At 45.0% G+C, this 16,837-nt stretch overlaps 1 protein-coding gene across 1 annotated transcript in view; it reads right to left on the minus strand.

Moving 5' to 3' along the window:
• Positions 1–2,208: 2,208 nt before the first annotated feature.
• Positions 2,209–16,837, minus strand: part of DMAP1 (DNA methyltransferase 1 associated protein 1) — a 28,231-nt gene continuing 13,602 nt past the window's right edge. Inside the window, exons 7-9 of the mRNA XM_010020503.1 lie at positions 16,393–16,464; positions 4,418–4,490; positions 2,209–2,555 (exon numbers count right to left, since the gene is read on the minus strand). Coding sequence (XP_010018805.1) covers positions 2,209–2,555; positions 4,418–4,490; positions 16,393–16,464 — 492 coding nt within the window. The remainder of the gene's footprint in view (positions 2,556–4,417; positions 4,491–16,392; positions 16,465–16,837) is intronic.

Raw genomic sequence — 16,837 nt, forward strand, 5'->3', positions numbered from 1 at the left:
CTGTAGTGCCTTTGCCCATCCATTCCAATTCCTGGGAAGGAATCCAGGCTTGCCAGGCAGGGCTCAGGAGTCAGGACTCCTTAGTCCTATTCCTGGCTTTGCCACTCACTCCCTCCAACATCTGGAGCAAGAGACTTCTCTCCAGGGAAGCAAATCTGGCTTCAGGGGAGCAGCTGGTTTGGAGGCTAAACTAATCCATGCTTAATCCAACATGTGGAGTGCCATGGATGGGCAGTGCTAGACAGCACAAAGAGATTCTCCAACCCAGAGGAATTTGAAGCAGGGAGATTAAATGATTCCCCCAAGTGCCCCCAGCAACTCAGTGGCCAAGCAACATGGTAGAACTGGGGAGTTCAAGGCTGGCGTGGCAGGGTTAAACCTTGTGAGGGGAAAGGCAAGGTGTCACCCACCTCATGCAGCGATAGCCCCGAAACCAGGACACACATCCATGCACCCCACCAGCCAGCACCTACCCCAGCTCTTCTCAGAGGTGACCCCAACCCTCTTATCTTCCAGAGGCCAATTTTAGCCATGGTGATGAGTGAGAGGCACTGGGGAGGCTCCTGCCAGCTCTGGGCAGGGCACGGGGCATCACCAACACACAGCCTCCACTCAGCTCAGCCCATCCTTGGAAAAACTGGTTGTGGGCCACAGGCTGCTGGTCTCTTTTGCTGCCACACTGCCCAGGCTCAGGGCAAGCACAGTGCCAGGCCCTGCCTGACTCTCAAACATACCCGAGCCAGGCAGAACATGGTACAGCAGCCCCATTCCGCTCCTCTCCAAGATACCCCTCCAGCTGGGATGTAATTCCCCCCCCCCCCAAAAGGTAGCATAAAATGGTCACAGTGTGAATGTGCTTGACCTTTTGTCTTGGACTAATCTAATTGTGTCGTCTTTGTGTAATCAGCCGGTAAAGGTCAGTGCTGTATTTAACATGGGGGCCCTTTAGGTACTGAATTTGCCTTGCAGTGAATTAACTTGATTATATTTCTTTCAAATATGTCAGAGACCAGGTCAGTTTAACCCTCTCTGTGCTGCCTGGGCCCACCCCTTTGTTTCCAATTCCAGGAGGTGGCACTGAGGAACAATGTGGTCAGAAACACACACGTGGACTCCCTCCTCCTGCAGCCATGGCCAGCACCATCACCACCACCTCTCCCAACTTCCCAACAAGCAAAGTCTCAAGAGAGAGTAATTGTGTTGTGAATCAGCCCAAAAAGGTTTCAAACCAGGACACTCAGGACCGCAGGGAGGGGTGAGATTTCAGACTGAATGCAGTAAAGTGGGGGGGGGGAAATTCAGAAGACTCCTTAGCAAACATGAACCTGTCTCAGTGGAACGCTTCCTTATGACTCCATATTGTCACAATCAAATAGGACATTACTCAAGTCCAGACTAAGGTGTCACCTCTGCCAATTAGGTGTTCTCAATATCCTGCAATACATTATACATTTTAGAAAGTAAAGGTCTGTGCCACTACCAGGGCAGTACGTCTGAGGTGTGGGGGATGCCACTGTGTGGAGACAGGCAGCTTTTGTCAGGCAGTTCAGCTCAGCTGTGCCAGGGGACTGCATACCCTTGGCCCTGAGGCAGTGGTGAGGGGCTGGGCAGCCTGCCCTCATGGAGGCAGGGAGGAGAGGCTGGTGGTTCACATCCTGCAGAGGTACATGCACAGGACATTGTTGTGGGGCTCACAGTGGAAGAACCCCTAGGTCTGGCTTTCGTTTCACAGCACTGGAAGTAGGGTATAAAAACACCCCTTTGCTCTTCAAACACCTCTCTCCTTCCCAAGCCTCCTGCTCCAGGCAGAATACCGCTTGATGCCAGGTACTTGGGCAAGTCATGGCTCACCATTTCAAGACTGCTTTCCCGACTCACTTCCCTCTGCTGAGCAACCCTTATGGAGCTGTGTCTAGCAAGAAAATGCCTCAGGCCTGCAGCTGTATTGGAGTCACTGCTGCTGCCCTAGGGCAAGCTCTCGTCACCCAAAGCCTTGCTGCTTTGGTCCACGGTGGCACCCACGTCAAGCCATCTGCCTGCATGCAGGATGTAGAAAGCCCTGCCGACCCCACCTGTAGCACCAAGAACACTGTCCAGCACAGGAGACAAGCCCAGAGAGCAGCACTGAGACTTGGGGTAAACAGGTGTGCTGTGCTCCCTTGGACGTGCATGCCTGGAGGGAGAGCAGGGCAGCATCCCCAGCACTTGTCAGGGCATCTGCGTCGGAGACCTGAGTGCTCCCTGTTCTGCCGCCACAACCTTCCTTCTCACCGAGTTGGGGGTCAGTGGTGCTCCTACTACATCAATGATCTGGTCCTTGGTATCTCCCTTGACCTCTTCGATGCCGAGCCCTGCCTGGCCATCTGGATGGGCACCTTCTGCAGTGAGGGGACCAATACTACCAGCTTTGGCCAGGGCCTCATAGCGGTGCCGTAACATCTGCAGCTCATATTCGCAGTTGGCAAAGGCTTGTTTCAGCTCATAGAGCAGCACCAGGTCACTCCGCAGCTCGTTGAACATCTGCACAATCTCCTCCGTGGGCATTGGATTGAGATCTAGGGAGAAAAAAAAGGGTTCTGTTAAACACCCAGACCTGCAACCCTATAACAGAAGATCCCTAGAAAGGTCTTGGATGCCCATTCACTCCCACAAAGAAACATCAGAAGCCTTGCTCCCATCACATGGATCATTAGCAATCAGCATCCCTACGGGTAGGAGACCTGAAGGTTGTCCTTTGGCTCTGGCAAGGACTAAGAGTGAACCTGCAAATTCTGGAACTCGGCAAGTAAAGAATGATGGAAGAGGCAGATCAGGCCAGACAACTGAACCTACCTACCCACCAGGTCATATGAAGGGAGCTCAGTCTTGGGAACAAGTCTTTATGCACTGCTGCAGAGGAGGAGAGCTCCTGCTGTTCCCTGCACCTTCACCAACAAGGGGTGGACAGACCGAGCTCCCTTGCCTCTCTTGCTGCTCCTCCCAGGGTAGGACTAAGGCAGAGAATTGCTCTGCTGCTGTGTTATAGACATGTTTTAATACAGACCTGAACTGCTTGTAGCAGGGGCTGGCAGATCACCTCCCCACACCATACATTCTGCTGCAGCCCATCACACACACACAAAGGCAGGAAGAGCTGAATGTTCTAGAGAAGAAAAGGGTGAAGCTCTATGTGTTTGTCCTGCTCTACAATAGCACTTCACTGTCCACAGGGCTGCCACACAACCCTTTCTTGCTAGCACTGTGTTCACCCCCACAAAGCCCAGGTGTGTTTCTGGATTCTAAGGCACAGCAGGGCTGGAACACCAGGTAACTCTGAAGATGCACGTGTTTCGTAAGGCAGGAGCGGGGAGTCAGGAACCCCTCCTTACCCTTGTAGAAAGTGAGCTCTAAGAAGCACTCACATCCTTCCCCAAGGCTTCCCTAGCAAGCAAAGATGGTAATTCCCTTAGTTTTAAAGCAGAAAACGGAAACCACCCTGGCTGAGCTGCTTTCACCAGCCACAGGACTTCAGAACTGCAGTGTCTCTGAGACAACATAATCAAACTATAACCAGTTGGCCCAAAAAACTAGCAAGAGTTAACAGAAGTCAGTGCTGGGAGCAGGCTTGGGAATCTCTTTTAAATCACCAATTAGGTCGTGGTTCGTGGGCTTTTCCTTCTTTTTTATTTTTCTATGTTTAAAAATCCCCCCCAGACACAATGGGGGAAAAAGGTGTCCAATCAAGGGGCACTAAATGCTGGGACCTGTAGTACCTGCAAACTGTACCCACTGCATGGAGGGCAGCAGCTAGCCATGGGCTGCACCTCTCCCCCTCTAGCTACAAGTGGGTATTGTACCTGTTAAGTGAACCCTTCTTTCTGCTGCTAAGACACTGGAGTTCAAGAGTGAGGGCTGTGTGTTTACTCGCCCTTCGGCAGAGATGCTCCAGATTTTCACACAGCATGCAACCTATAAAGGGGGGATGAACAGTCCTAGACACATTTTGGACTTGCCACCGTGAGCAGTAAATTAAGAGGAAACGAAGCTTGAAAGCAAGACAGGGCAGCCCTGAACAATGTGTGTGCCGTGGTCACTAACACACTTAGAAGTACCTCTCCTGGCAAGGCTGAGATTTGCCTTCCTAATACTGTGCTGCCTCTCTTGATGGTTAAAAAGGCCCAAACAAGAGAGAAACAAAGGCTCTTTTAAAACATTTTTCTACTGGGAGGAAAAGAAAAAAATAAAAAACCCTGTGCATCTTGTTCTGGCTTTTACCCTTTTTTGTTTTTTTTTTTTAAACACATAAAATATTTTAAAAACCATTCACATACTGTTATTCAAGAAACTGGCTGTATTACTAGGGGAAAAAATAGCCCATCTCGAGAACAAAGGCTAGCTCTGTGTGTCTCTTTCTCTCTCGCGTGCCCCCTTTACTCACCTACTCCGAGTTCCATCAGCATCTGCTCCAGGGCTTTAATCTTCTTCTGTCCCACCGAGCTTGGCAGTTTCATCTGGAACACAAAGGTAACAGAGCCACACAGCTCAGAGATAGCCCTCACTCACAGCCGTCTAGTTCAAAAGGCAAGAGAGCTTTTCTTTTTATAGTGCAGGGGGAACAAAAAAAGAAAGGGAGAGAAAGGAAAATCAAGTGGTAAGAGAGGGAGACAGGGGCTGAAAGTTTTCAGACTAGGTCCGAGGGCAGGTATTGAAAAGCCCGGTCGTGAGGGCTTTTATTTTCCCTCTCGTGTGTGTGCAAGACACGCTGTTTTACAGTTTCCATGTGTCACTGAATTAACAACAAAAGTTCTTCTTGGCTTCAAACCCTCTCCCGCGGTGCCCAGCCCATCAAAGGGCTCATTTACACAGCAGCTAATGTGCAATGCTGCCCTACTTTATTCGCTTTAGCCGGCCTGATTAGACTCATGCGCTAACAGACTCACTTCTCCTTTTACCTGCTGAGCCCCAGACCTGTGGGATTCATTTACAGAGCAGGCTTTGTAACAAAGGGGAGAGACAGAGAGAGCACAGTTACTTGACTGGCGGAAGTGTGAACACACATTTACATCGGAGCTAAGGGGCTAGGTGAGAGAGGAAGCATCAGATGTGAGCTATGAAAGGGAATTGGAGCTGGCCAGGAGAGGAAGAATGCGTACACTTAGCAGGGTCCTTCCTCTGCATTCATTTGGGCTCTAGCAGGAGTGCTAGCTGCTCAGACCAAGCATTTATTAGATTACAAGCAGCACAAACGCAGCTGGCACAATGTATCAGGGAGAACAGTTTTCCAAGCCCTGTGGATATATCCAAGAACGAATGAAAGCACTTTCTTTCCTTAGCAATGCTGGAAGATAGACCAGGAAAGAAATTATTCTCAACACCACAGGGTCAAACACCTTACTGCACACAGCTGTAGACTGTCCCTCCATACCCAGCCATGGGAAGATGAACTTACACCTCCAACCAGGGATCATCATCACCAGCCCAAGCTGTCTGGCAGGCCACTGAACAGCCAAGAGGAAGAGGCATCCTGCACACCATTTACTGAGCCATCCTGCACACCACTTACTGAGCAATGGCTCCATCCTTGGCCAAACCAACCATGAGCCTGCAACACTGGGCTGGGAATGACCTGAAGGAGAGCCATTCTTTACTGCATCTTAAAACTGGCCTCGGAGATGAGCTCACCAGAGGGTCCCATGGTCACCTTACCTCCCATAAGCCACTGACAGCCCAATGTCAGTCTCCCATCTTTTCCACAGTGTAGAACTTCCCCAAAGCAAAAACAACAACAGGAGACACCATCTGGAATGTTTTAATCCCTTTGAAGGCAGGACCACATACCCAAATGCCAAAAGCACTAACCTTAACTCAGCTGTGACTGAATATGTTCCATAAGCAGCTCCACAACCCTGATGCAGGACCTGCTGGGAAAACTTACCTTCTCCACCACACTATTTCAGCCAAGAAACCAGAGTATGGACGCAACAGAGCACCTCAGGGGAATAGGCCTTTCACATTACACAACAAGTAGCACCTAGTCCTTTTGCTAGACCTTAGCACCGCAGTTAAGACCCCAGGAAAGGACAAGAGGACTATCACAGAAGGATTTCTAAGAAATCAACCTGATCCATAGGATGCAAAAAGGGAAACAGGAAAACCTGCCCTCACACAAATAGCTGGCACAGGTGAGGACTGAAGGTATCTCTGTCCTTTTTTAAAGCCTGAGGGTCTCTAGCTTAGAGCTGGGGTTTCTACATAGCAATGAACTTCATACTTTAGAAACTGAATCTTTACAGTTGACCGCAAAATTACTGTTTCAGTAGAAAGGCTGCCAAAGGTATCAGGTATCTGGATTTCAGTCAAGTCTTTGGTCCAGAGTGTTAACTTGAGCAAAACCTTACTAAAGTAGGTTTTCTGAGGAGCTCTACTGCACAGACCCTGCAGAGGCTCTGCTGAAAAGCAGCAGGACAGGGTACAGCCCTAACACAAGGCAACCCAGAGCACTGGGACAGGAGATGGTCCTGTTCATCTGCTGGGTGCCTTTCTGCATCTAGCAGCGGGATGCCAAGGAAACAAAGGGCAGTTAGCACAGCTCAGTGGGAGACAGAATGGCTAGCGTAGAGCACCAGAAAGACATTCCTGAGAGCAAGAGGCCTCTGTCCACGGAACTGTTCTGCCCCACATAGAAACACAGAGAACATACAAGATAGGTGAGGTACCCAGCTCTGCTGCAGCTGGGGGATGTATGAGCTGACCTAGTCTGACTGTGCTATCTTAACTGGCAAAAACGTGCTGGACCTCAAACCAGCTTCAGGAGCAAAGGACAAGAAATAGGAAAAGTTCATGCTTGGCTAGGCTAGGTGGACAGACAGGAGGCCTTGTGGTCTCTTTCCTCTGTTGGTTAAGAGGAAAATCACAAGCTCAAAGAATTACTGGCAGCACAAACGATTAACCCGGCAAAGCCTTCAGCTGTGATGTTGTGTATGTTCTGCTCACATCCCATAGGAGTTTGGTCAATGAACACCGAGCCAAGGTCTTCACTGACACTCCTGAAGATTAGACGATGGAGCAGGCAGAGGCAGGACAAATTAACTTCAAAGAAAGGAACACTAGAGATGCTCAGGAGTGGGGCTGTGAGTTTAGTTTAAAAACACATCAATTAAGCTTCCTTTTAATTCAGGCAGGATGATCTGGCCTGCAAACACGAAGGCTTCATTGGTTTCTCAAAGCAAGAGTATATTTTAATTTTACCATCATTAAGAAAATGTTATGATTTATGTGGCTGCTGTCAGACTAATATCTTTAGAATTTAGCTGGCTAAGCCAATTCATCTCTAAGACTGATGAAGGCTGATTGCTCTCTATGCAAAATGTATTAAAACTAAATGAGCAGTCTATTACTCAAATGCTGCTGATAATCTGTTAGCCAGGGTCCGTTAGCTGGGCTGCCTTGTTGCGGGAGAGAAGCCTTCACAGCCTTGTACAGCTCTGAAAAAGCTTACTTCAACAAGCCCTTCTTTGTTTTGGTCTTTTAAGTAAATGTTCAGAGATGCACCAGAGTGCTAGAAGTGGTGTATCACTTGCCCTCATTCCTGAGGAATCTGACAATCCACAGGGATCACAGGTCCCAGCCAACAGCACAGAGAACAGCTCTCTGGCTCAGGATGTGTGCACTGGGGTATGTGGTTTCTGCAGGCCAGTCTCTGTGTTAATGAAAACACCACTCAGAGCAATCTTGTTGCTTACACCACAGCACCTGGGATGTTCGTGGTGTTGTCATGGATCGAGCCCTCTGCAGGGGCTGAGGAAAATTATGTTCCTTGGAGAACTCCAGTGAGCAACCACAGTTTCTGAAGTGAATGGCATTTGCCCTTTTCTTTCCTTCCTTATACTAGACTATTATTGTTATTTATTATCTTTAAAGTCCCCATATAATAATAATAACCTGGGAAACAGATTGCTCCCGTCAGAAAACTGATTAGCCAGGATTTTTGAGGTTACTATATTTTGGATGCTGTTCTCCTTTGACAGCCTCTCCCTACAGCCCTCTTTGCCATACCAGCCTGCACTTATAATTATACCAACATCGCTTTTGATTTAAGGACTGTAATCCTTTGTCCTTGCTATAAACAAGCTGCATTAAACACATGAACTGTGTGTACCAGGAGAAAAATAAATAAAGAGCTACAGAAAATTGTGTGAATCAACACTACGAAGCCACAGTTACCAGAGCCTACCTATGGAGAGAGGAGCTTTACCTGATCCTGGGATACACAGCCTCTGCTGGCATGCACTTGGCCTGAGACACATGGAATACACCAGCACTGACTCAGTCTGCTTTCCCCTGAGGGAGGATATTGCTCAGGAATTGGGCCATGCAGCTCAAAGAGATGAACAGAGCATCTACCACACTGTCACAGCAGGGATTGAGAGACTGGGGGTGAACCTGAGCAGTTTGATTTCCACAGAGGGTCTCACTGCAGAGTATCCTTGAGGTTTTGAATGACACAGGATTTTTATCTCGTGTTTGAGACATCCCACCAACAAAACCCTGCTAATTCACACTAATGACTAGAAGGCCTACTGCAAATGAGTTACTAATAGCCAATATTCATTAAACAAACATAATAAGAATTACTGAAGATACAGCCTCCCCAACCAGACTTGGTTAATTTATTTGTGTGTGCCATTCAGTTTTCATGATTTATGCTAAGACTTTTAAGCATAGTTGTAAATGTATTTGAGGATATTTTGGAGGAGTAAAGAAGCCTAACAGCAGAGCTTGCAACAGTCCCCTGTTATGTCTTAGAGCATCACCACCTGGCAGATAGAGACTGTCATGGGGATCTGCACTAGGAATGGAATTGGTCTGCAAGATCTACAGACAGATTCAGCTAGGTCCCATGTGTGATTATATTTATGTGGTCATCTTAAACGTCCTGCTCTAAATTTATCACTTTCTCCATAAATGCTCTATTTCTGGTGCTCACAACTTTAAAAAAAAGCAAAACAAAACAAAACCATCCCACTTTTGTGCTGAAAGTTTTTGTGTGGTCTATCACCAAAATACAAGGGGTTTAAAATTAATCAGTAGTTATTTGGATATCTTGTCCATACCCTCCCCGATGCTGCACTTCATTTTAATTCAATTTTGAGACAATCTTTTCCTTAAACTCAACCTTCCCCAACCCTAAATAATATTACTGTCCTAAAACAAGTAATCCTAAAAACTGCACACATCTGACCTGTGCCTGTGCAGCTATAAAACCGTAGTTTTATGCACCAGCATTGTTGTTCAGCATCATAAGACAGCTCACTGACATTGAAAACCACCTTCTTCGTGGATTTCAGCAGCAAGAAAACTTTCTCACTAGGCACTTTCTTAGTGGGTATCTTTAGAGTACTGAATTGCTTAGTGGGTTTCCAGGAAGGAGTGTTAAGTTTCAGATGAATAATGTTTTTTGCATTTTCTGTCTGAAGGTCAACTTCTCCCCAGCTGCATGGCTCTACTCCGCAGCAGCGGAGAGCCTCCACTCCTGCATAGTTTTAAGACTCAAGGAAGGAAAGAACCGTATTAAGTACTTTAGTCTTAAGAGCTCTGGAATTTAAAATACCCAGGCAGAAAAAATTCAATTTCTGATATGAAAGCGCACATTTCTGGAAATCTGAAATGCTTAACAGCTCAGAACTAAAATGCTACAGTGGAAGGAGGACAGGAAATTGCAATGGATGCATGCAAAAGTTAGAAGTTTGAAACTGCACAGGTATTCTCTGTCTCAATGAACATACATGCTTCTCCCTGCCACAGCTTAGAGCCCCCATGTCTTATGTCAGTGCCTGCTGATCTGCCAGACTAAGGTTTAGGACAGGTAAGAATAAAGAATCATACTGCTAATGCCACCTCTGCTATGCTATGTAACACATTAAACACAGAGTGATCACTCTGGGATGGCACATGACCATCCACTTGCTTCATCAATGAGGCTTAATGCTAAATAAACCAATCTTTTAAGAAGAATATATTTCTACATTAGCTTATGTAAATGGTTATTTCAGGGTTTATTTAGACTGAAGTTAGACATAGCTCACAAATTCCCAAATCAGTTGCGCAAAAACATAAATTCTGTACTTGAATCCTCCTAGTAAATTAAACCAGTTTTACTGGTTAGAAGATATACCTAGTGAAAGCTTTGTCAGGGATGAGGGAAGCCAACAGATCCCAGAGAAGCACTGCACACTCAGGCATACTAGCAGCAGCTCACTGATCCTATAAACATTAATGCCTCGTTATGCATCTATAGCACTGATTCAAGGGATAAAGCTAATACTTCCTAAAGAAGCCATCAGCATCAATGTCTCAGCACGATGGGTTTTCACCAGCACAGGTAACAAGGTCTTTAAGGTTTTTATACTCTCCCACCCTTTGCCCCCAAGGAAGGGTGTACAGATTGCTTTGACCCAGCACAGGTGGCCTAAATGAGAATGACTTGGAATCCACACAAATGACAGCTGATAACCTGAAAAAAGTCAGATTTATCCCACTTTGACACATAGGTTGACAAGGAACAAGACATCCAAGAAGATAAGAATTCACGCATTGCCAAGACTGCCTGCCATTTAGAAGATAGTAATCTTCTGGCAAGCAAAGTATTATCTGCCACTTACCAACCCCAACATTTCCTTGCCCATAAATACATTTTGCTTTAAATATAGAGCAAGCCTGTAAAACAGATGCAAAAGGACTACAGGAAGTGTTTGTGTAGGAAAAAATATATGGTACAGAACAAAGAACCACACAGGATATTTCTACTGGAGGGTGTTTTATGTTAAAAGCACATTACCAGTTGACACTATAGTATTTCGCTTTAGGAGATCTGCAGATTCACAGATAGTCCTATCTGTGCCTCTCACTACAGACACAGAAACCAAGCTGAGACGTGTAGAGGTAGCTGCAGGAAAAGGAAAGGGCGGCAGCCTCTGAGCTGCATCTGACAAACAAATCAAGAGCAGAAAAGAGTGTGCTGTGATCAGAGCAAAGGCTGTAAGATAGGCCACAGGAGGGAGAACTCCAAGGACAGATTCATATAGTCCAAGAACATTACTTAAACTTCTAGATTGGACACAAATCCAAAAAACCTGTGCACAACAGTCTAGTCTTGAACTGATGTTGCCTTTCTGTTAAATAATTTAACTGAAACTACACTTACACAATTACAAAAAACCCCACAGTGACTAATTACATTCCAATCATTATATTGGTTATGCTAATGAAAGAAAAAAGTAACATATTGGGTGCTCTGCCCAAGTTACATACAATGAAATTACCTGATGAATGGCACCTAAGACTGTGTCACAGTGGGCATGCAAAGGTAGTAAAAGCTTCTCCAGTCAGTCCAGGACTGGCAGGCAAAGGTTCCTGTGGCCTTGTACTGCACAGACACTGATTCCTGATGGTTCAACAGAAGCAGCAGCACAGAGTCTCCTTTCCAGAACTACAACTTATTTTAAAAGACCTCATTACTGTATCCAGAGTGCTCTCTCTGTACCCAAGAGCCTGATAAAGGCTTTGGTCCAAATGCAATCCCACACCAAAGAACTCCACAAAAAACCTTGATGCATGAATTTTCTTTTAGCAATTTAACACAAACTGGCTTTCAGTTTAGCTAAGAATGAGAACAGAGGAAGAAAAGTGTTGGATTCATCTCCTCTATTTCATTCAAGATTTTGTATCCAGTGCTGTTTTCTTTTAAAATAAATACTCCAATGTTTTCATCTTATTTCACTCTCTACAGTTAGGAGTTTGATTAGGAAATGCACCAGCACTCTCTCGACCCTAATTAAAGGGCACGTTATACAACAAATAGCAATGTCACAACATGAATTCGAACCAGCCTGCATCATTTGTTCATAACTTTTATTCACAGAAATGAAACTACTACTTTCCTTCCACACTTCTGTGAGGCTCTCCATGGAAATTATTCTCTTCCATTCTCTTGTAGAGAGCAAAACATACAAGTATGCTAACGAAAAATTGCTAGCAGAAGCAACGGGCACATCTCAACTAACTAATCTATGGGATGTTGAGATCTGGAAACATAAACTTTCCTACCTAATAAGGGTGTGCTGATCTCCACCAGATTGATACCACAATGCCTTGGAGTGCAATCAATACAAAACAAATAAATAATTAATTGCTCCAAGTAATTAAGTTTATCAAATCCAAATAAAAATAACTGGTATTTTATGGCACTGCTTCCAAAGCTGAACCTCTGAAGGGACAGTATTGATCACAGGAGGACAGACAGACGTTTCACATGGTCAGAGCCAATGAGGTCTGGGTTTGCATTAATGACAGGGAAAGAATAGAGCCAACAGCTTCCGATGTAGAGTAAACAGGCAGTGTGCTTGGCCATTTAATTGTGGGTTAGATCAAATACGGAGAATGAACATGTCTAAACACACACATACAACCCCATCTTCCTCTAGAAATATCATTCACCTTGGTGCTGTAGTAAGCACTCAGTTCCCACACCAAGAAAAAAACAAACATGGAAGACAACTCACACACACGCATTCCCCCAACAACCACAGTAAATGCTTACTCATAAATCAGTGCTAAAAAATGCTCAGCAGGCTAGTAAATATTTAAAACCTGGTGAGTGTGAATATTTGAATCAATGGGTTCTAAAGCTGTACTTGTAATTTTCCTTCCTCTACTTTTTTAATTGGTCAGGCTGGCAAATTGTCTAAGAGATGCCAGTTAGCAGATGGAATCAGGCTGCTGGCTGGAAGTCCTTTTTGAGGGGAGGTGGCCAGCTTGGCATGACTAAACTGGAGCATCCCTCAGTCCTTTCTGCAAACTGAGATCCCTACAAACTCCTTTTCACCCTGGAGTTTTGTTCTGTTTCCAGATCAGACATCACTCAATCCATTCTCTTCCAGTTCTTTTGTTTCCAAACCCGTGACAACAGTGCAAGGACACAGACATAAACCTCAACATGCAGGAGTGGGGACAAACATCCACCCTTTTCCATCCATCATCTTCCTTCTTAAAAGCACTGCTGCAGCAATTCAACAGCATTAACAGAATCATAATGTAAAAATTCCATATAAGACAGAGACAAGATGAGAAACTTAAAACACACTGATGTTAAGTATGCCAAAGTCAGGCGCTCTTAACACAATGAAGTCCAAGACAAAGGTTAAACTTAAAAGAAAGCTGAACATGGCAAGGTACAAAAACACTGCAGTGAATTCAAAACAAACTCAGCTCTGCCCTACAGAAGCAACACCATGCCTAGATCACAAACATGTGGTTACTGTTGGTTTGTTTGGGTCTTGGAAAAGATTCAAGTTCAACAGCTCCCATTTTCCTTTCCTTCAGGCAGATGCTCAGCAAAGCTTTCCTTCCTCATAGCTCTCTGCTTTCCCTTTAGTCTCTTCCTCTCCTTTCCCTGTACAAATTCCCTACCCATCTCTCATTTCCTCTGGCTCTTTGGCTGTCTGCCCTCCCAGCTGAGCAGATCTGGTATAACAGGAAGTTTTCCAGAAGTAACGCTTAGGATTAATAATACATTTCTGCTGTTATTTTCATAAGTTTTACTAACAGCAAAGGCAAAGGTCTAAAATTCCTTTTGAAGAAACTCATGAAAGGCTTACCTCCTTCCTAAACATCTACTACTGTCTCCTGTTCTCAGTGGCACCAAGGCAATACACTGTCTTGAATTAAGACAGCGCTTTTCACAATGCCCAGCTTCCTACTGCCTTAGAGAAACTTGCAGTCTGTGCTATCAGGAGGCAGAGGGGAAACCCCACACAGAGCAAGGGCACAGGGGCTGTGGCCTTCTTTGCCTGTGGCCACAGTCCCATGGAGAACAATGGGAGACTGAAGCCATTGTGCTAGAAGGCAGCTTGTCAAACTGAACTCACTGAAGATTACTCTTCAGCATCTGCTGTAGGAGAAACTTTCAGTTATGAAGAATAATAGCCATAAATGGCCATTAATCCGGGGGGGGGCAGGGAAGAGGGAGGAGGGGAGATCTTCATATTCAGTTTATGCATAAGATTCTGTAAGCTTTAACAACAGGGAGAATTTGAAAAGCCAGGGCTATTGTCATAAAAACTACTGGGAACAAATCAAGTAGAATACAGAATGCAGTTGAATACAGTCCTTTTCTTCAAGGACTCATTTCTATAAATTAATTTTAACTCAAGTTTTCAGCCTAATTGTAAATCCTCAGGGAAAATAATCTCTAATCAAAGAGTTAAGTGCTATTATCCTGGGAATGATATGGTACATTTTTCACACATGACAGAGGTTGAGTCCCTGATCTTGGTGCAAAATCCAACTTCGCCTAACTATGAAGGCGTAAAGCACAGTAGTAAAGTACAAAATAAAGGAGAACAATAGTAGCCTTCAGGTGAGGAACCCTTTAGGTCCTCAGGCAAAGGAACCTACTGCAGGATTCACAAGCCTTTAGAAATCATTTTCCAATGTGCTCAGGGCAAAACATCTTACGCTGGATGCTGCCAGAGTGCAAGTTTCCAGCACAGCATCCCAATTCCTTGCTTAGTCCTAGTCGCCTCCCACCCATATCAATTCCACACCACTAATGTGTAGAGGGTTTGACACATAAATCCACCAGCAAAATAATTTGGATTAGCATGGATTGCCAACTCTGTACCACTTAGCACTTCAGCACCTCTTACGAATTCAAAAAGCCCATACTGACCTCATATGATTAATTCTCCCCATCACCCACATGTGAAGAAAGCAAGTCTATTAGCTCCCGTTTTAAGAATAGGGAAGACTTGAATAAGGAAGCCAGGTGACTGGCTAAAAGCCACAAATGAATTCATTCACTGGGTTGGAGGGAGGTTTCACATTTCCAAGCAACAAAGTGTTGTTTTTTTTCACCTGGATCCCTGATTTGCAGTCATCTTCAATTCGCAAACCACTGGTACTTCTAGTAACAGCATTTATCTCCTTAAAAATTTCAAGCAGAGCATAGAAAGTTGCTCTAGGTCATCCCAGGAGCTTAGATACTGCAGCCTGAAAGTTGCTGAATCAGATTGCCATGCCTCAGCTTATCCCTGCATTTTGTGAGCATTAAAGAGAACAGCGAAAAGCATGTAACACCCATTTTCACAAATGGATAGGATGTGAATTGCCTGTTTGGCAAACGAAAAGGCTGCTGGCTTTGCCAGATGGTTCCATCACTGATAGGTTATTGCTCAGCTTCTCTTCCAGAGGGGGTAAAAAATATAGGAAAGATCAACCATTACTTATTAGTTTTCAAAATCCAATCTCCATAAATTATTCTATTTATCTTAGTGCTGGAGAACACATCTGCCACGTCTCCATAAATCTCAACACGTGCACTGCAGTCTTGCATGTCACTTGCCTCTGACTTCCTCAAGGCTGTAGCCCCTCACTCAAACAGGTAGGCTGCAAATGGTGGCACCTGTACACTAAGGGATCTCCCAGGAGGGACCTTGCTGAGGCATATTGCTTCTAATGTGTGCATGCACCCATATGGTGAAGCAGCATGATCCCAAACACATTCCTATTAACAGCCCCAGGGCGTTCCCAGCAAGATCTGAAACTATTCTGACATCAAAAGTACATCCCATAAAACAGTCTTTAAAAGTGACCTAGAAAATTACTATACCAAGTGAGTGTGCTGGGCAAGGAACCTACTTCTCCACATTTCCTACAGTAAAGCAACTAAGGATTATTTTATTTGGCTAGGGAAATTTAAAAATAGAAAAAATAAACACTTGTACTTGGGCAAACAGGATTTTGCTATCAAAACCCTTTAAAAACATTCAGCCAGCCAGGCAGGTTTAACATACTCAGTATCCCAAACCCTGTCGCTAAGAGACAGGCATCCACATTTATCTTGCTGATGAAACAACAAGAAAGTTATTTCTCAGGGATATCTGTGCAGCAGAATGAACAAAGAGGTTTTTTCTCAAAATATGTTTGGAAGATAATGGAAACAGGAAGGCAAAAACTGTGTATATGTGTCTCTTTTTTCCCAGACACAACCTGAACATCCAGTTCTTAAAAGCACCTCTCATCTATTAAGACACGTGCTCTGTGAGGCTTATTACATTTAGCTGTGAGCTCTCTTTGGACTAGACAGTTCCATTTGGGTCTGTCAGGTGTCTAACCACAGAGCAGGCACACCAGTAACAAACACCAGCAAGCTCAGGTGCCCCTTCAAGGCAATGAGCTGGCTTCCCCACAGCCTGCATTCCAGGTTTCTGAGACTCCACATTTATGGAATTCCTTTCTTATTTTAGAGGCAAGAACTTGATTTTGTTTAGCTATAAAAGGAGAACAGATGAGGAGACAGACAGGCAGACTGGAAAACATTAACAGAGGTCCCAAGGGACAAGGACGACAGCCTACCCTCTGGCTTCGTAGTGTGACACCTGCAGATTTGAAGTCAGGAAACTTGATGCCAGCAGTCTCAGGAACAGCCTGAAAGAGATAGAAACAGGATGTGTTGATGGAGGAAACACAAGATTTCATATAGAGACTATCTGAAGGGGAAACAGTGTTTCCTATGACAGAGAACCACCTGCCATGGCCACATGTCAGAGCTGAGGCAAGAGGAAAATCCCAAGCAATGGGATTCAGTGGGAAAATCCCAAGCAATTCACTGAGAAAAACACTCCAAGGTATCTTTGAAAAGCACAAGCATTTTTGTTTGGTTGGTTTAAATGCATGGGCCCCAAACCCATCCACACAAGCATAAACCCTAAATGTTACTCTTTGTACTAACATACGCATATTTGCACAGTATCATCCCTATCTAACTCAGGCCCATTTCACTGAACAAAACAGCCCAGGA

The sequence above is a fragment of the Nestor notabilis genome, unplaced genomic scaffold (genome assembly GCF_000696875.1).
Source record: "Nestor notabilis isolate BGI_N333 unplaced genomic scaffold, ASM69687v1 scaffold18230, whole genome shotgun sequence".
Classification (NCBI taxonomy): Eukaryota; Metazoa; Chordata; class Aves; order Psittaciformes; family Psittacidae; genus Nestor; species Nestor notabilis.